The sequence below is a fragment of the Corythoichthys intestinalis genome, chromosome 17 (assembly GCF_030265065.1).
Source record: "Corythoichthys intestinalis isolate RoL2023-P3 chromosome 17, ASM3026506v1, whole genome shotgun sequence".
Classification (NCBI taxonomy): Eukaryota; Metazoa; Chordata; class Actinopteri; order Syngnathiformes; family Syngnathidae; genus Corythoichthys; species Corythoichthys intestinalis.
Window position 1 is genome coordinate 39365181 of NC_080411.1, and position 16311 is coordinate 39381491.

Below are 16311 nucleotides of genomic sequence, written 5' to 3' on the forward strand. Positions count from 1 at the left end.
TTCCAGCAAATATTGATGACATGAAAGATCAAATAACAGACACAATCAACGCGGGAGGGAGGAATTCTCATGTCAACTTGATGTTGTCCATGCTGCTGGTGATGGCCATATTTGAATACTATGAAAACATGAAAATGAACTTGGTCACTTCCTACATCTGTCCAAGGTAGAGTTTTTTAAAACATTTTTTTTAATGTTTTTCATTTTTGAGATGGCATTATGATTTTGGCACAGCCTTTTTTAATCACACTGTATAGTTGGAATCATTCACAAGTATGGTACTGTTGGTACACAACATTTATTTAAACATGGTAGTGTCTCATACTATGAAAATATACATTATTACATATACAAATATTAAAAAACAAAAAATATATATGTAGAAATAAAAAAATAGTAAAACTGTACATGACAACATTACTTCTTAAAATCGCTTTCATCAAAGTCATCATCCCATCCAAGTGTCTTCTGTTTCTTTGGAAACATTTTTGCATGCTTGGCACCGATATAAATCAGTACAAGAAAGTTTTGCAGACATACAGGAACATCTTCCCGTGTCACAATTGGTTGCCTTTCAACTACAGTTGACTACTTGCAAAACAGTGTCAGGGGCAGGATTTTTAGTCATCCATGTCACTGCTAACTGCCCATCCTCAATGTCCCACCCATTCCCAATGGGTGAAGGGGCACACATTTTACCTGTCAGACAATGTTTCATAATTGCTGCTTGATAGTTTGCTGTCCTGCAATGTTGGTACAGAGCATCAGTTTTTGGGGGAATAGAATGTTCTGGCAAGACTGACGAGGCCATACAGAAATATCTGCATTTGGCATCATTTTTGGCACATGACTGGCCAGACAGGTGGCACACGTATTTACACAACGTGTTCAATGTTTGTAGGTCAAGTTTAAAACTGCAGCCCAGCTTTGCAAACCCAGTCAGGTGTTCTTTTTTATGACGTGCAAAAGAAAATGTTTTTTTGCCTTTGCCATGAAAGGCACAAACAGAGTAACAACCTGTGAATGTATGGATGCCAATGAGTGCTGAACACACACTAGTGCCAGGAGCTGCAGAGACCTTAGAGACATCATTCCTCGTTCTGTTGCCTCCTCCTGTGAAAAAATGCAATTTACACTGTGAATCTATCTGCAGACTTACAACAATCACTGCCACGTCAGTATCAGGGCTTTTATTGACTACAGCTTGATGTTCTTGAGCCAAAAGGTTTATTTAACCATTGTCACCCATAACAGGTATGCAATAAAAAGTTCTACTGGATTCACTTTCGATACACTGTATATACATTTTATAACAAAGTGGTATTGATATCTGGGCTAAAAAATTGTATCGTTACAACACTAGTTTATATAAGAATTTTTTGAGCATAAGTTAATAACAATTAACCTTGTAGTAAAGGCGTGCGTGTGGCTTACCTGTAGTGAATGTCGTTAAAAATCCCAGTCGACGCATTTTCAGCAAGATCCTTCGACGAAGCCTGGGGAGAAAGCCATTGCCTGACGCAACCACGCGGGCTCTGCACGTTTTTTTTCCAAATTCCTGCCCTTTTTCGCCCTTGGACAGTTGAGAGACGCATATAGCATCGTTTCGATGCCTTTTGACTAAATTTCGAATGCGGTTTTCTTATCTTTTGTTCATCTTCGGTCGTGTCGTAGCTTGACACGGTCGCCGCCATGTTGTTTGTTTTAGAAACGCATAGCAACAGTCCTCGTCTCCTATTGGTGCACGTGACCTAAAATGGCTTCACACACTGACGATACGACTCCGCCGTATCAATATCACTGCGCCACGGGAAAAAAAAGACCGACACGAAAACGCTAATTACTAAAAAATGACTGGAAACCGAGAGTAGAACTTTTTTTTTGGTAGTAATTAGCAACGTATGTAAATTACAATGCAGAGGTCATGTAGATCCACTTTAGTGGAACGAACCAACACAATTTTCGCTCAGCCAATACAGCCTACTACAACCTTTGGGGTAGGCGACATTTACCCTACCACTGAGCCATGCTGACCAAGTCATATGTTTGTCAACATAAGTTGAAAAACATAATGTGTAAAATAGGAATAATTTTTCTAGTCTGTTACCGTACATTGGCACGAACATTTAGACTAGCATTTGTGTGCTACGTAGCTAGTGGTTTCACATTTAATGAGCTGCTGACCTTCTTAGCAAGGGAGTCACGCTCCTTCTCAAGAACATCCACATTCTTCCTCTCCTCTATCAGCAGATCTTCCAGATCCAGTCGACGTTCACGAAGTCGCAACACATGTTCAAACAACTTTGGATCACAACCTGTGACCGATAGAACATTAAGAGGATGCACTTAGTTATATTTTTGCAATTCCGGATTGCCTTTACAGGGTTTGTGTAAAACGATCAATAATTTTAGTATGTATACAGAGTTGTATAGTATCGTGAAAAAAGTATTTGCCCCATTCTCAAATTCTTACTTTTTTTGCATTCTGTAGATTTCCTACTTCAAATGAATTTAACATATCAGACAGCCAGCATATCCATACCAGCAACACTTTGCACTGAGAAAGAAATGTAAACTACTGACCTGGAGGGCATTCCTCTACTGCATCTTCTCCCTCCATTGTTTCCCAGTCATCATCGTCATCCCAGTTTTCGTAATCGTCAAAGTCTTCCTCATCCTCTTCTTCTGCAAAATATATTTGAAACATGAAAACAAAATTACAATTTCCAAAAACCTTTTCGATGAATCCTGCCCTCACCTTCACCCGGCTGCTGCTCCTTGGTACGTTTTATTTTCCTTTTGAAAACTTTGGTCAGATACTCTTCAAATTTCTTGTCTTCACCCAGCGAGGCCTGAAAAGCTTTTCTTACTGCCTTCTCCTTCTCCTGCAGTTTGGTTATGTCTTGATACTTCAGGTCCAGCTGTTCCTGACACTCTTCCAACTTATACTTTAACAAAAGTATGAGACAAATTCCACAATCTGCATGAGGCACCATCTAGTCATATATATAATGTAGTGATTCACGAAGGTTGCAAGATATATGATACACTCATGTGAAAAAATTAGGACACCCTATGTGTTTTCTGTGGTCATATGGATATTTTAAAAAAATTAACAATCTTGAGAGATTCATGTAATATTGCTGAACAATTAAAACTGAAAAAAATATTTTTTACAACTTTCTGTAAAATGTAATTTTAAATAAATGCAATTTCTGTTGAGGATTTCATTTGGACACCCCCATATTCAATCCCATTTAAAATGGCTAAAATCACACACAGGGGTATCACACCAGGTGAACATTAGAACATCATTACCCATTTTTTGGAAGGAGGCTTGCCTTATTTAAACCTCACATTTAGTTTGGTGTGCCCCTGACTGTTGAAGTGAGAGAAAACACCAAGGTGAGATCACAGGGCTGTCTGAGGCCTTGTAGACCCTTATGAGTCTGGTAAGAGATTTCAAAAGATCTCAAAAGAATATAAAATCAGCCATTCCACTGTCCGGAAAATAGTATACAAGTGGAGGACATTCATAACAACTGCCAACAGGTTTGGCCGTCCAAGCAAGTTCACCCCAAGAGCAGACCGTAAGATACTGAAAAAAAAAACCCCTCCAAAACCCCTAAAATGTAATCAAGGGACCTACAGCAGGCTCTTGCTACTGTTGATGTGAAAGTGCATGCCTCTACAATCAGAAAGAGACTTCACAAGTTTAACCTTCATGGGAGGTGTGCAAGGAGGAAACCTTTGCTCTCCAAGAACAACATGAATGCCAGACTGAAGTTGCCAGAGTGAATGTAGACAAAGACCAGGACTTCTGGAATAATGTTCTTTGGACAAATGAATCTAACATTGAATTATTTGGACACCAGAACAGAGGACATGTTTGGCATAAACCCAATACAGCATTCCAGGAAAAGAACCTCACACCAACTGTGAAGCATGGACGTGGAAGTGTAATGGTTTGGGGATGCTTTGTTGCAGCAGGACCTGGCCAGCTCACATGACAATGATCCAAAACATACTAGTAAATCCACCAAGGACTGGTAATAGACTTCATAATGATAATGACAGTGCGCGGGGCCGATTAATAGAGGGCCTGCATTGTTGGTGTGGCCGTCAAAGCTTACCAAGTGGAATCACAGACACATTTTGGTTGAAAATTCTTGTGAATAAATGCTTAGATCCCTGAATTCTTTAGCGACATGGACGTAAAACAGTCTCGATCCTTGGTTAAAAGCAAAACAAAAAACATGCAGTTAGCATTTATTTTAGGTAAATATGTTGAAGTACGATGCTAGTCTGTCAGTCAATGTGTTGGCTGCCATATGTAAACAGAGCTTTTCCGCTGAATATTCTTGTGAATAAATGCTGAAATCTCTGAATTCTTTACAGATATGGACGTAAAACAGTCTCGATTCTTGGTTAAAAGCAAAAAACGTGCAGTTAGCATTTATTTTACGTAAATATGTAGAAGCACAATGCTAGTCTGTTAGTCAATGTGGCAGCCGCCTTATGTTAACAGAGCTGTTCCGGTGAGAATTCTTGTGAATAAATGCTTAAATCCCTGAATTTTTTTCTAAATATGGATGTAAAACAGTCTCTTTTCTCGGTTAAAAGCAAAAAAAAAACAAAAACGTGCAGTTAGCATTTATTTTACGTAAATATGTCGAAGAATGATGCTAGCCTTTCAGACAATGGGGCGGCAGCCTTACAACAAAGAACTTTTACATTGAAAATTCTTGTGAAAAAACAAAAAATATAATAATTACCTTGAATCCTCGAACAAATCACTCCTGAGACAATCCTTCCTGTTTGTATGTGGTACAGCTTTTGTACTTTTTCAACCTAAATCCGGTGTTGGATCGCTGCATGTGTTGCTGCAACCAACTGCGAGTAACTGAAGCGGATTGTGGGATGGCCCCCTACTTGAAGCCGCGGCGCAGTGAAGGTCAAATCTGACCCGTCAATATCATTATGAAGTCTATGGACTGGCTGAAAAGGAAGAAATGGGGTGTCCAGGAATGGCCGAGTCAAAGCCCAGATCTTAATCCAATTGAGATGCTGTGGGGTGACTTGAAACGGACTGTACATGCAAGAAACCCCTCAAACATCTTACAGCTGAAAGTATTCTACATTGAGGAGTGGGGCAAAATTTCTTCAGACCGATGTTAAAGACTGGTAGATGGCTACAAAAAGCGTCTTACTGAAGTTATTTCAGCCAAAGGGGGTAACACTAGCTATTAGGTGGTATGGTGTCCTAAGTTTTTCCTTAGTTAGCATTTTTGTAATATATTTGGTTTAATGGGTAAAACAATGTTTAATTTTTGTTGTTTACCTGCAATTAAATCACTTTCTTTTTCAGAGATAAAGAAAAACAAGATCAGACATTGATATGTGAACATTTCTTAATAAAAAAACTGAATATTAAATGGGGTGTCCTAATTTTTTCACATGAATGTATATTAAGTGGATTTGGAAATTACATTATAAGCAAGATACATTTTGATACAAAATCATAAAAATATATTTAAGAAATACTATTTTAAAAGTTACAAAATGACAGAAATGCTACAATTTTTATACCATCAACTTTTTCTCCTCCTTCACACGCGTTTCAAGCTTCTCTTCCATAATTTCCTCACTCTTGTCCACTTCTTTGAGCAGGAGCAACTCCTGATAGAGTGTTAGCTGACGGAGGTTGCCAAGTTTTAGCTTCCAGTCCAGCATCTGTACCTTCTGAAGACACGTTAGGTGCTCCCTATCAAACTTTTGCACCATGCTCTCCATCTAGATATTTGGAAAGCAATATATTTGCAGCGTGCCTTTTCATCTGAAAATAACTTAATGGGATAATGTGTAATCCAAAAGTAAACTACACACTATATCAGACCTTTTCCAGGAGCAAGTCCTGCATGAAGACCAATTTGCTCTCCATCTCCTTGCTTAGTTCAGCAGCTTCCTCTCCTTTGAGCTCCTCCTCTTCTCCAGCAGCAGATAAAACCGACATGTCATCCTCTTCGTCCATTCCTTCCATCTCATTTTCCAGGTGCGTCAGCAAATTTATGCCTTCCGCCTGCTCCCTAATATCTGTCCACTGGAGCCTGTAATGTTTTGATAGATATTGTCATGAAAAAATTAATAAATCATTGTCGACGCACTGCGGAAAACAAACTGCAAACTCCAAACTTGATACCTTTCCCATGAACTAAAAGCTGAACAATTGTATGTTCAGTATGTTTCACACTAGAGGTCGACCGATGCCAATACTGATTTCTAAAAAAATTGTAAGCCAATTGCCGATATCCAAAACCAATTTTGTAATCTGATATCCTTTTTTGTTTTAAAAGCACGTAGATTATGAAAGGCAATCTAAAAAAAAGTTCAACAACTTCAAATGTACAATGATGACCTGAGACCAAAATAGCCCCTTTCACATATACCTGAACAACGTTAAAATCCCGGGATTTAATTGGGTAGTTCTTGTGTGTGCAAACAATTTCCTAGGTTGACACAGAGATTACGTGGACATTTAACGGGTCGCGTTTTAATATTATGTCCGGCACTTTCCCCGGACGAGGCATATGTGAAAGAATACGTTTGATTTCCAGGTCACTGCACGATAGCTGATGACGTAAATATCATGGTGGGCCAATCGTCATTTCCTCTTTCTTCGCAGTAAGACGAAAAGCAGTAAACAAACATCACAATTATCAACATGGCAAACTGGAAATGGCTAAGTTAAACTGACACCATGACGAAATTAAATTGCTACTGGATCGTAAAGCCGAGGAAGAGACAGTCCATCATCCATCTATGGAAATGTTTGGTTTATTTTGTTGCCGATGTTATGGTCCGCAACTGCAGAAACAAGGTTGTACCCCAAAGACAACCAGGAGGGATAAGTAATAAATAAGGATTTATTAAATACAAACAAAAATTCATGCGATTGTGGAAAAGGGGGAATAACACAATGGGTCTGTGACAGTAGGTCAACGGGGATCAATAATACTAACCTAAGCGGTAGGCAGAGAGCGGATAAGACACCAAAACAAATACACTAAAATATCAGCACAACATAGATGATTTCAAAACAAGGGCGGCAGACGAACAAGCAAGCAAATGCATGAAATTCAAGAGTACAAAGTGTCGAATGGTGCCCAGCAAGTTAATACAGTGAGGCAAATAAGTATTTAGTCAACCACTAATTGTGCAAGTTCTCCTACTTGAAAATATTAGAGAGGCCTGTAATTGTCAACATGTGTAAACCTCAAGCATGAGAGACAGAATGTGGAGAAAAAAACAGAAAATCACATTGTTTTTAATTTTTAAAGAATTTATTTGCAAATCATGGTGGAAAATAAGTACTTGGTTAATACCAAAAGTTCATCTCAATACTTTGTTATGTACCCTTTGCTGGCAATAACGGAGGGCAAACGTTTTCTGTAACTCTTCACAAGCTTTTCACACACTGTTGCTGGTATTTTGGCCCATTCCTCCATGCAGATCTCCTCTAGAGCAATGATGTTTTGGGGCTGTCGTTGGGCAACACGGACTTTCAACTCCTTCCACAGATTTTCTATGGGGTGAGATCTGGATCTTGAAATGCTTCTTAAGAAGCCACTCCTTTGTTGCCCTGGCTGTGTGTTTGGGATCATTGTCATGCTGAAAGACCCAGCCACGTCTCATCTTCAATACCCTTGCTGATGGATGGAAGATTTTCACTCAAAATCTCTCGATACATGGCCCCATTCATTCTTTCCTTTACACAGATCAGTCGTCCTGGTCGCTTTGCAGAAAAACAGCCCCAAAGCATGATGTTTCCACCCCCATGCTTCACAGAGATATGGTGTTCTTCGGATGCAATTCAGTATTCTTTCTCCTCCAAACACGAGAACGTGTGTTTCTACCAAAAAGTTCTATTTTGGTTTCATCTGACCATAACACATTCTCCCAGTCCTCTTCTGGATCATCCAAATGCTCTCCAACGAACCACAGATGGGCCTGGATGTGTACTGGCTTCAGCAGGAGGATACGTCTGGCAATGCAGGATTTGAGTCCCTGGCGGCGCATTGTGTTACTGATAGTAGTCTTTGTTACTGGGTCCCAGCTCTCTGTAGGTCATTCACTAGGTCCCCCCGTGTGGTTCTGGGATTTTTGCTCACTGTTCTTGTTATCATTTTGACCCCACGGGGTGAGATCTTGTATGGAGCCCCAGATCGAGGGAGATTATCAGTGGTCTTGTATGTCTTCCATTTTCTAATAATTGCTCCCACAGTTGATTTCTTTACACCAAGTGTTTTACCTATTGCAGATTCAATCTTTTGGGATTTTTACTCACCGTTCTTGTTATTATTTTGACGCCACGGGGTGAGATCTTGCATGGAGCCCCAGATCGAGGGAGATTATCAGTGGTCTTGCATGTCTTCCCCTTTTCTAATAATAACTCCCCCAGTTGATTTCTTTACACCAAGCGTTTTACCTATTGCAGATTCAGTCTTCCCAGCCTGGTGCAGGTCTACAATTTTGTCTCTGGTGTCCTTCGACAGCTCTTTGGTCTTGGCCATAGTGGAGTTTGGAGTGTGACTGACTGAGTTCATGGACAGGCGTCTTTTATACCGATAATGGGTTAAAAATGGTGCCATTAATACAGGTAACGAGTGGAGCCTCGTTAGACCTCGTTAGAAGAAGTTAGACCTCTATGACAGCCAGAAATTTTGCTTGTTTGTAGTTGACCAAATACTTATTTTCCACTCTAATTTGGAAATAAATTCTTTAAAAATCAAACAACGCCATTTTCTGTTTTTTTTTTTTTTTTCCACATTCTGTCTTGAATGGTTGAGGTTTGCCCATGTTGACAATTACAGGCCTCTCTAATCTTTTCAAGTAGGAGAACTTGCACAATTGGTGGTTGTCTAAATACTTATTTGCCCCACTGTATCTCGAAACCCTTCTCTTGGATCGCATGGGCTTAAATATAGTCTTGAAGAGCTTGAATTGGGTGCAGGTACGACGTCGGGAACGCTCCCACAACAGGCTCTGTACCATAACACGATCGACCAACAGAATGTGACAGCCGATGCGGACCAAAAATGACGTAATGTCCGGGTTATAAAAACGCACCAACCGCCCTCTAAGCACAGAGAGCGCCGCGACACCAACCCGGGATAAATCAAGCCTCTTTTATGCAGACAACCCCTTTTATTCCCAGGAAATTTCCCCATGTGTGAAAGTCATGACACGGCTAAATCCCGTGTCACCTTCCACGGGAATTTAAGTCTGAAAGGGCTTTAAATGATTAATTCGGGCTCGTGCTACCAAACCAACGAATGCAGCACTTCTTTTAATGATGAAGAACAGTACATTATTTTCACATAATTAAACCCACTAGGACGTCACGACGAAATGTAAACAAGTGAGAGTTTAAGAGGATGCTTGCCATGCTAAAGCTAATGGTAAGGCTAGTGTAAGGATCACTCAGTAAATACTTTTAAAGGCTAAAGCTATACTTCATATTCTCTGGTTCAAGATATAAAAAAAAAAAAAAAAAACAATATTTACAAAACAGGAGAGTCTGAAGCTACAGTCACTCGGCGGTGGCCATGATGACAGATCAAAATCCTTTTTTGTATCGGCTTATCTTATTTGCTAATCAGCCGATGTTGTAAAAAAAAAAAAGTTCATATATGGGCCCGATATATCAGCCTGCCGATATATCGGTCGACCTCTATTTCAAACCCTGAATATTATGACCGATGATGAATGTGAAACATGACTTCAACACCTCTGCTCTCTCAGCACCCTGTATCTGGCTAGGATGTCACGGGTGCATCGTAGCCTCTTGTCTGGGATTTCTTCTGGGTGTATGGTGGGTATAGGGGGTGGATGGCGTTGGAGATGGGATGGTAGAAGACTCTGGACCTTCTCAAACTGCTTAGTCTCAGCACGCAATTTTGATAAAAGGATAAGTTTGGAGTCCCGCAAGGCCACAACCTCTCTGTTTATCTCAATCTGTTTCTCACGTATCTGTTGGAATAAACGTAATTATTTGTAAAACAAATCAGGTCGGTATATACGAGCTTAGATCATTCATATTTTTAATCCACCAAAAAACCCGAAACAAACTGAAAATTAAATGTGTACAAGAAAAGTGTGTGTGCTGTTTACATTGGCCTCCAGTTCAGTCATCTCTGCTTTCTTTTTGTCTGGATTCATTCGTAAATGTTTTGGGACAGTGAAGTTTTTATCAGTTTTAAGTTTCAAATCTCCAATTTTCTCTTTGGCTTCACAGATGGCCTGCACATCGTCTGGATCTTCACAGTTCTTTTTGGGTTTCTCTTTATAACTGAGATGAGAATAAGTTGGTTAACATTGAACAAATCATTAGATTCAGTGTTACGTTAGGTCTGCAAGGATATTACACTTACAGGTTGTCCCATTCCTGCTTTCTCTTTTCAATCTTGGCACGTGCCTGTTCAGCTTTTTCGGCGGCCTTTTTTAGCCGCTCTATCTGCCGATCAGCCAGCTTTACCAGAGAAGATCGAGTCACCAGAACCTGTGGCAAATCTTCCTCTGGTGAACACAAATCATGCAATCATTTGTAAATGTACAGTATATAATTGGTTAAACAAATGTTTGCTTCACCGTCTGTTTCACTATTGTCTTTCAGAGTTTGATCCCTGGATTTTCTACGTTCATCTGGAGCAGCTTCAATGTTGCTGGTGCTACTGTAACCGTTCTGTTGTGGGATCTGCACTAAAGAAAGCGCTGGAACATGGTAGGTGGAGACTCTGTGGTCATTGCGGATGGCAAACACAGTGACTTTATCAAACTCAGAATAGCCATTGAACCTGAAAGTAAAACACACCAATAAGGCTTTTCATTGTGGTTGCTGGCTTTTATTTTGCTTGTATTTTAAAACGTGCTGATGCTTTAACTTTTAGGTATTGCAATCTGGTAGTGTGATTCACAAATGTGCAATAAGAAATTCCAGGAATAGGAAGTGCACAGGTCAATCTATTTGATGTAAAGGCAGAATAGACCTAAATCCTGAAATAAACACTACAATATCTTTTAGGCATTTCCTGATCCAATCAGGTGATCGGAAATCGGACCAATCACACCATTTTTTAGAGGATCGGAATCTTTTGAAAAGGATCGGGTTTTTAACTAAAAAATGTATTCGTTTTTCTGCTTCATGTTCGCACAGCCTCTCACTCTCTCTCCTGCTGCTTTTCTTGGTCAGCAGGCAGCTGGAGTTTGCTACTTAAAGTTAACAACTATTGACAGGTTTGTAGCTTTGATCTGGTGAGTGAAGGCTCTGGAGCTCTACAATCAAAGGCACAAATGTCTTAATCAGTGTTGTTTTTGGCAACGATGACTATAACGAAAATATTTCGTCAACGAACAATTTTGTCATGACGATGACGTCCCGACGACGCGCTGAAAACGTGTCTTGGGAGACTAAAACAAAACGAGATGGATGCCAGTTGTAGTCTGATGACGCGACAACGAGATGAAAATTTGCAATAGTTTCTGTCATAAATTCACAATGTGTGATATTTTCTTATTGTATTTATAGTTAGCAAGCATTTAACAGTGTTTGGTCGTGTCACTCATGTGACATCCTGTGCCCCCCCCCCCCCCCACACACACACAGGCTTACTCACCAGCTGGTGCCCATTCCAGGCTCTTTTTGTGAGACATATGTGTCAGGTGCTGCTTGGTAAGTTTTTTTTTCTTATCTTGGCAATGCCACGTTTCTTTAGCTTTAAAAACTCTGTGCTGAGTTATCTTCACACACTAAACTAACTTGTAGCGTTAGCATTGCGTTTGCGTTAGCATTAGCATTTAGAGAGGTGTCTCTGTGTTTTCTTAAACTTTTGGAAAACATTTTACCTACAGTTCGTGGCGTCCAGATGAGTTTAATTAACTGCGTAAAATGGGCTGTTTTCCTGCTGAGTGTGTATATTCATCATGAAAATGGTGATATCCTTGTAGACTACAGTTATGTGTTCATCTATCATGTTAATTCGAAATTGTTGGAAACCTTTTATTTATTTATTTATGGACTAAAACTTTTGAAGTTTATAGATGAAAACATTTTGAGAATTGTCAACTTGGCATGTGCGGATATGATATCCTTAAGTCAAAATATCACGGTTTCACGGTACTGTATTGTAATTACAGCTCTAAAATGTGTTAGTCTGAGATATCTGGGTTTAAAAAAAAAAAAAAATCAATTGACCAAGATTTTTATTTTTGAAATCATATAAGCAATTTTGGACATAAATATAATGTTATCTCAAAATACGTTTAAAAATATATATACAGTGCCTTGCAAAAGTATTCGGCCCCCTTGAATCTTGCAACCTTTCGCCACATTTCAGGCTTCAAACATAAAGATATGAAATTTAATTTTTTTGTCAAGAATCAACAACAAGTGGGACACAATCGTGAAGTGGAACAACATTTATTGGATAATTTAAACTTTTTTAACAAATAAAAAACTGAAAAGTGGGGCGTGCAATATTATTCAGCCCCTTTACTTTCAGTGCAGCAAACTCACTCCAGAAGTTCAGTGAGGATCTCTGAATGATCCAATGTTGTCCTAAATGACCGATGATGATAAATAGAATCCACCTGTGTGTAATCAAGTCTCCGTATAAATGCACCTGCTCTGTGATAGTCTCAGGGTTCTGTTTAAAGTGCAGAGAGCATTATGAAAACCAAGGAACACACCAGGCAGGTCCGAGATACTGTTGTGGAGACGTTTAAAGCCGGATTTGGATACGAAAAGATTTCCCAAGCTTTAAACATCTCAAGGAGCACTGTGCAAGCCATCATATTGAAATGGAAGGAGCATCAGACCACTGCAAATCTACCAAGACCCGGCCGTCCTTCCAAACTTTCTTCTCAAACAATGAGAAAACTGATCAGAGATGCAGCCAAGAGGCCCATGATCACTCTGGATGAACTGCAGAGATCTACAGCTGAGGTGGGAGAGTCTGTCCATAGGACAACAATCAGTCGTACACTGCACAAATCTGGCCTTTATGGAAGAGTGGCAAGAAGAAAGCCATTTCTCAAAGATATCCATAAAAAGTCTCGTTTAAAGTTTGCCACAAGCCACCTGGGAGACACACCAAACATGTGGAAGAAGGTGCTCTGGTCAGATGAAAGTAAAATTGAACTTTTTGGCCACAATGCAAAACGATATGTTTGGCGTAAAAGCAACACAGCTCATCACCCTGAACACACCATCCCCACTGTCAAACATGGTGGTGGCAGCATCATGGTTTGGGCCTGCTTTTCTTCAGCAGGGACAGGGAAGATGGTTAAAATTGACGGGAAGATGGATGCAGCCAAATACAGGAACATTCTGGAAGAAAACCTGTTGGTATCTGCACAAGACCTGAGACTGGGATGGAGATTTATCTTCCAACAGGACAATGATCCAAAACATAAAGCCAAATCTACAATGGAATGGTTCAAAAATAAACGTATCCAGGTGTTAGAATGGCCAAGTCAAAGTCCAGACCTGAATCCAATCGAGAATCTGTGGAAAGAGCTGAAGACTGCTGTTCACAAACACTCTCCATCCAACCTCACTGAGCTCGAGCTGTTTTGCAAGGAAGAATGGGCAAGAATGTCAGTCTCTCGATGTGCAAAACTGATAGAAACATACCCCAAGCGACTTGCAGCTGTAATTGGAGCAAAAGGTGGCGCTACAAAGTATTAACGCAAGGGGGCCGAATAATATTGCACGCCCCACTTTTCAGTTTTTTATTTGTTAAAAAAGTTTAAATTATCCAATACATTTTGTTCCACTTCACGATTGTGTCCCACTTGTTGTTGATTCTTGACAAAAAATTAAAATGTTATATCTTTATGTTTGAAGCCTGAAATGTGGCGAAAGGTTGCAAGGTTCAAGGGCGCCGAATACTTTTGCAAGGCACTGTATATATTCTAAATAAAATTAAAATAAATGCAGTTCTTTAGTTGAGCCTAAAGCCACAGCCACAGCTCAACATTATTACAATCAGAACATAAATCATTTGATTATTTTCCGTAAAAAGAAAGTATTCCCATATGTTTTCTTCGATGGGGGAAAAAGTTCAGGAGTTTCACCTCCTCCAGCCTCCGTGTAGCACAGCTGACTCACTGACAGTGAGCAACAACCGGTGGGGGAGGGTTGAGCCTTGCAGTTGCAAGCGAGGGATTTCTCCCTGCATTTTTGCGACAAAAAACAGCTACGTAATACCTTAGGGACGGCATGACGAAAACATTTTGCGGTTTTGAAACCGTGACATTTTCATACCACGGTATACCTTGAAACCAGCAATCGGCACATGTCTATTTTCGACTAAAACTAGACAAAATTTTTCAGAGTTTTCGTTGACTTAAACTAGACGAAGACGAACACATTTTGAAATGATTAAAATATGACTAATGAGTATTTTCGTCCAAAAGACTAACACTAAGAAGAAAATTAAAATGGTTGCCAAAAACAACACTGGTGTTAATCATCGTTTTTAGTCAATCTTTGTTGTTTAGAGGCTGTTCTTGGCAGCATGAGCATCAAAGCTTGATAGAATTTTAGTGGACTCACTCATATGAGTATTAATAATAATATAAATATATAAAAAATATAAAATACAACAAAAAAATAATATAATAAAATGATATATATATAAAATAATAATAATGATATTGAATTATAGGAATATGAATTTTGTGCTGGTACACCTAAGAAAAAAGTTAAGTGCACCAGTGTAACCAATGCAAAAATTAAGTGTGGAGCATTAACAATATACATCGCAATGTGCATTTTTTCCCAATATTGTTCAGGCCTAATTTATTTTTATTTTTTTACTTTGTAAGGGCTAAAAGTAACTATAATAATCCAGAAATACAATGGCATTGCCAAAAGATACAAAAATATACAGTATGTTTTATAGTCTGCAACACACAAAAAGCAGTAGGGGAAGAACTTTAAAAAGTCCGGTACTATGTTTGGAACTTTTGTTCGAATGAAAACAACAACAAAAAAAAACAAAAAAAATTCTTCGGTAGCGGATAGGGACGCGGTATTGGCAGTTTCTCAAAATCAGGTGACTCGGACTCGGACTTAAGTCATAATTTGAGTTTAAGGGGGCGCCCCTGGTGGCCAAAAAGTGTCATTGCATGTAATTGACTTTCCTATATATAATTAAAAAAAAAAAAAATCTGGTAAAATATTGTCTGTAAAAGTAAAACAAACAAACAAAAAAAAGAAATTAAATAAACAAAAAAAAAAATCTTAATGGGTCAAAATTACTTTTCAAACGGATCATGTCACTATTTTAGTGACATGAGTAAATCGTATCTGCATGTTCGATTAGTAATGTCTGCTCGTCACAGCACACGGAAGTCAGAGATACTCAAAGCTCAAAACAGCTGATCAAAAGCCCGCCAGTGAACAGTTAATGTTGTGCCTCTCTTCTGCTCTATAACTAAAGATCTGTCAGTAAAAAATATCAAATCTTTCAGTAAGTTTTCTTATTCAAGAAACCCACAAATAAGTAACACAACTTGTACCTTAGACGGTCATTTGCTTTGCTTAGCCAAAACCACCTAAGGAACGAAGAGGCAAGATGGATATGCGTAAGTTTTTCAAACTTAAGCTTTCAAAGCGGCAACAACTACTAAGCAAACACCAAGGATTGAAAATGTGGACCTTGAAAAGCGAGAGAGCACCCCCAAAATGGTGAGCGGATTTCCAATTTGCCCCACTAATGGCGCTAATTAAACAAAAGAGCCATCACCGGTGTTCTGCCAAATTTTGCACCCATATATTTTGCTCCCAAAGCTGTCGCGGCGGTGAATAAGGTGAATTATACATTCAGTTGGGCTATCAATGTTATCCACAGGTGCTAAATAAGCAAGTAACATCGTAAACATACATGTTCAACACGAATATGGCGTAAATGAATGCTTAACTACATGGCGAAGACGTAAACTGTGAGAGAGCGGCGTGCAGTTGTTGTGTGCAGCTAACATGGCAGGATGTGTCTGAGGAGAACTTTTCTACATGTCCGTCCATGATCAAACCTAATTAAATATTCCTTTACTTAAAGAAAGTTTGTAGTGTTTACTTTGTTACCACTGTTTTTTTCGGCCATTTTTAAAACAAAGTCTCAATTTCTGATGGGGTACAAAATTTGACAGAACACCTACGGACGTACCATATTAGATGGATGACGATCTTGGCGAAAAAGTATAGCTGTCCAAAGCAGCCTGATTTAGAATTCCCTCAAAAATGATGGG

General features: G+C 39.2%; 2 protein-coding genes across 4 annotated transcripts in view; one reads left to right on the forward strand and one right to left on the reverse strand.

Annotated features, from left to right (window-relative positions):
* LOC130905686 (cilia- and flagella-associated protein 44-like) overlaps positions 1–16311 on the reverse strand; it is a 43059-nt gene that overhangs the window by 11802 nt on the left and 14946 nt on the right. For both annotated transcript variants that reach the window (XM_057819285.1, XM_057819284.1), the window contains exons 21-29: positions 10648–10853; positions 10431–10575; positions 10171–10348; positions 9788–10029; positions 5897–6107; positions 5590–5793; positions 2759–2948; positions 2584–2685; positions 2185–2315 (exon numbers count right to left, since the gene is read on the reverse strand). In XM_057819285.1, coding sequence (XP_057675268.1) covers positions 2185–2315; positions 2584–2685; positions 2759–2948; positions 5590–5793; positions 5897–6107; positions 9788–10029; positions 10171–10348; positions 10431–10575; positions 10648–10853 — 1609 coding nt within the window. The remainder of the gene's footprint in view (positions 1–2184; positions 2316–2583; positions 2686–2758; positions 2949–5589; positions 5794–5896; positions 6108–9787; positions 10030–10170; positions 10349–10430; positions 10576–10647; positions 10854–16311) is intronic.
* pum3 (pumilio RNA-binding family member 3) overlaps positions 10308–16311 on the forward strand; it is a 48075-nt gene continuing 42071 nt past the window's right edge. Inside the window, exons 1-2 of one of the 2 annotated variants that reach the window (XM_057819286.1) lie at positions 10308–10578; positions 10673–10780. The gene's annotated coding sequence lies outside the window, so the exon portion shown is untranslated. Of the gene's footprint in view, positions 10579–10672; positions 10781–16311 lie in introns of those variants that run through there. The other variant, XM_057819288.1, reaches the window with a different exon arrangement.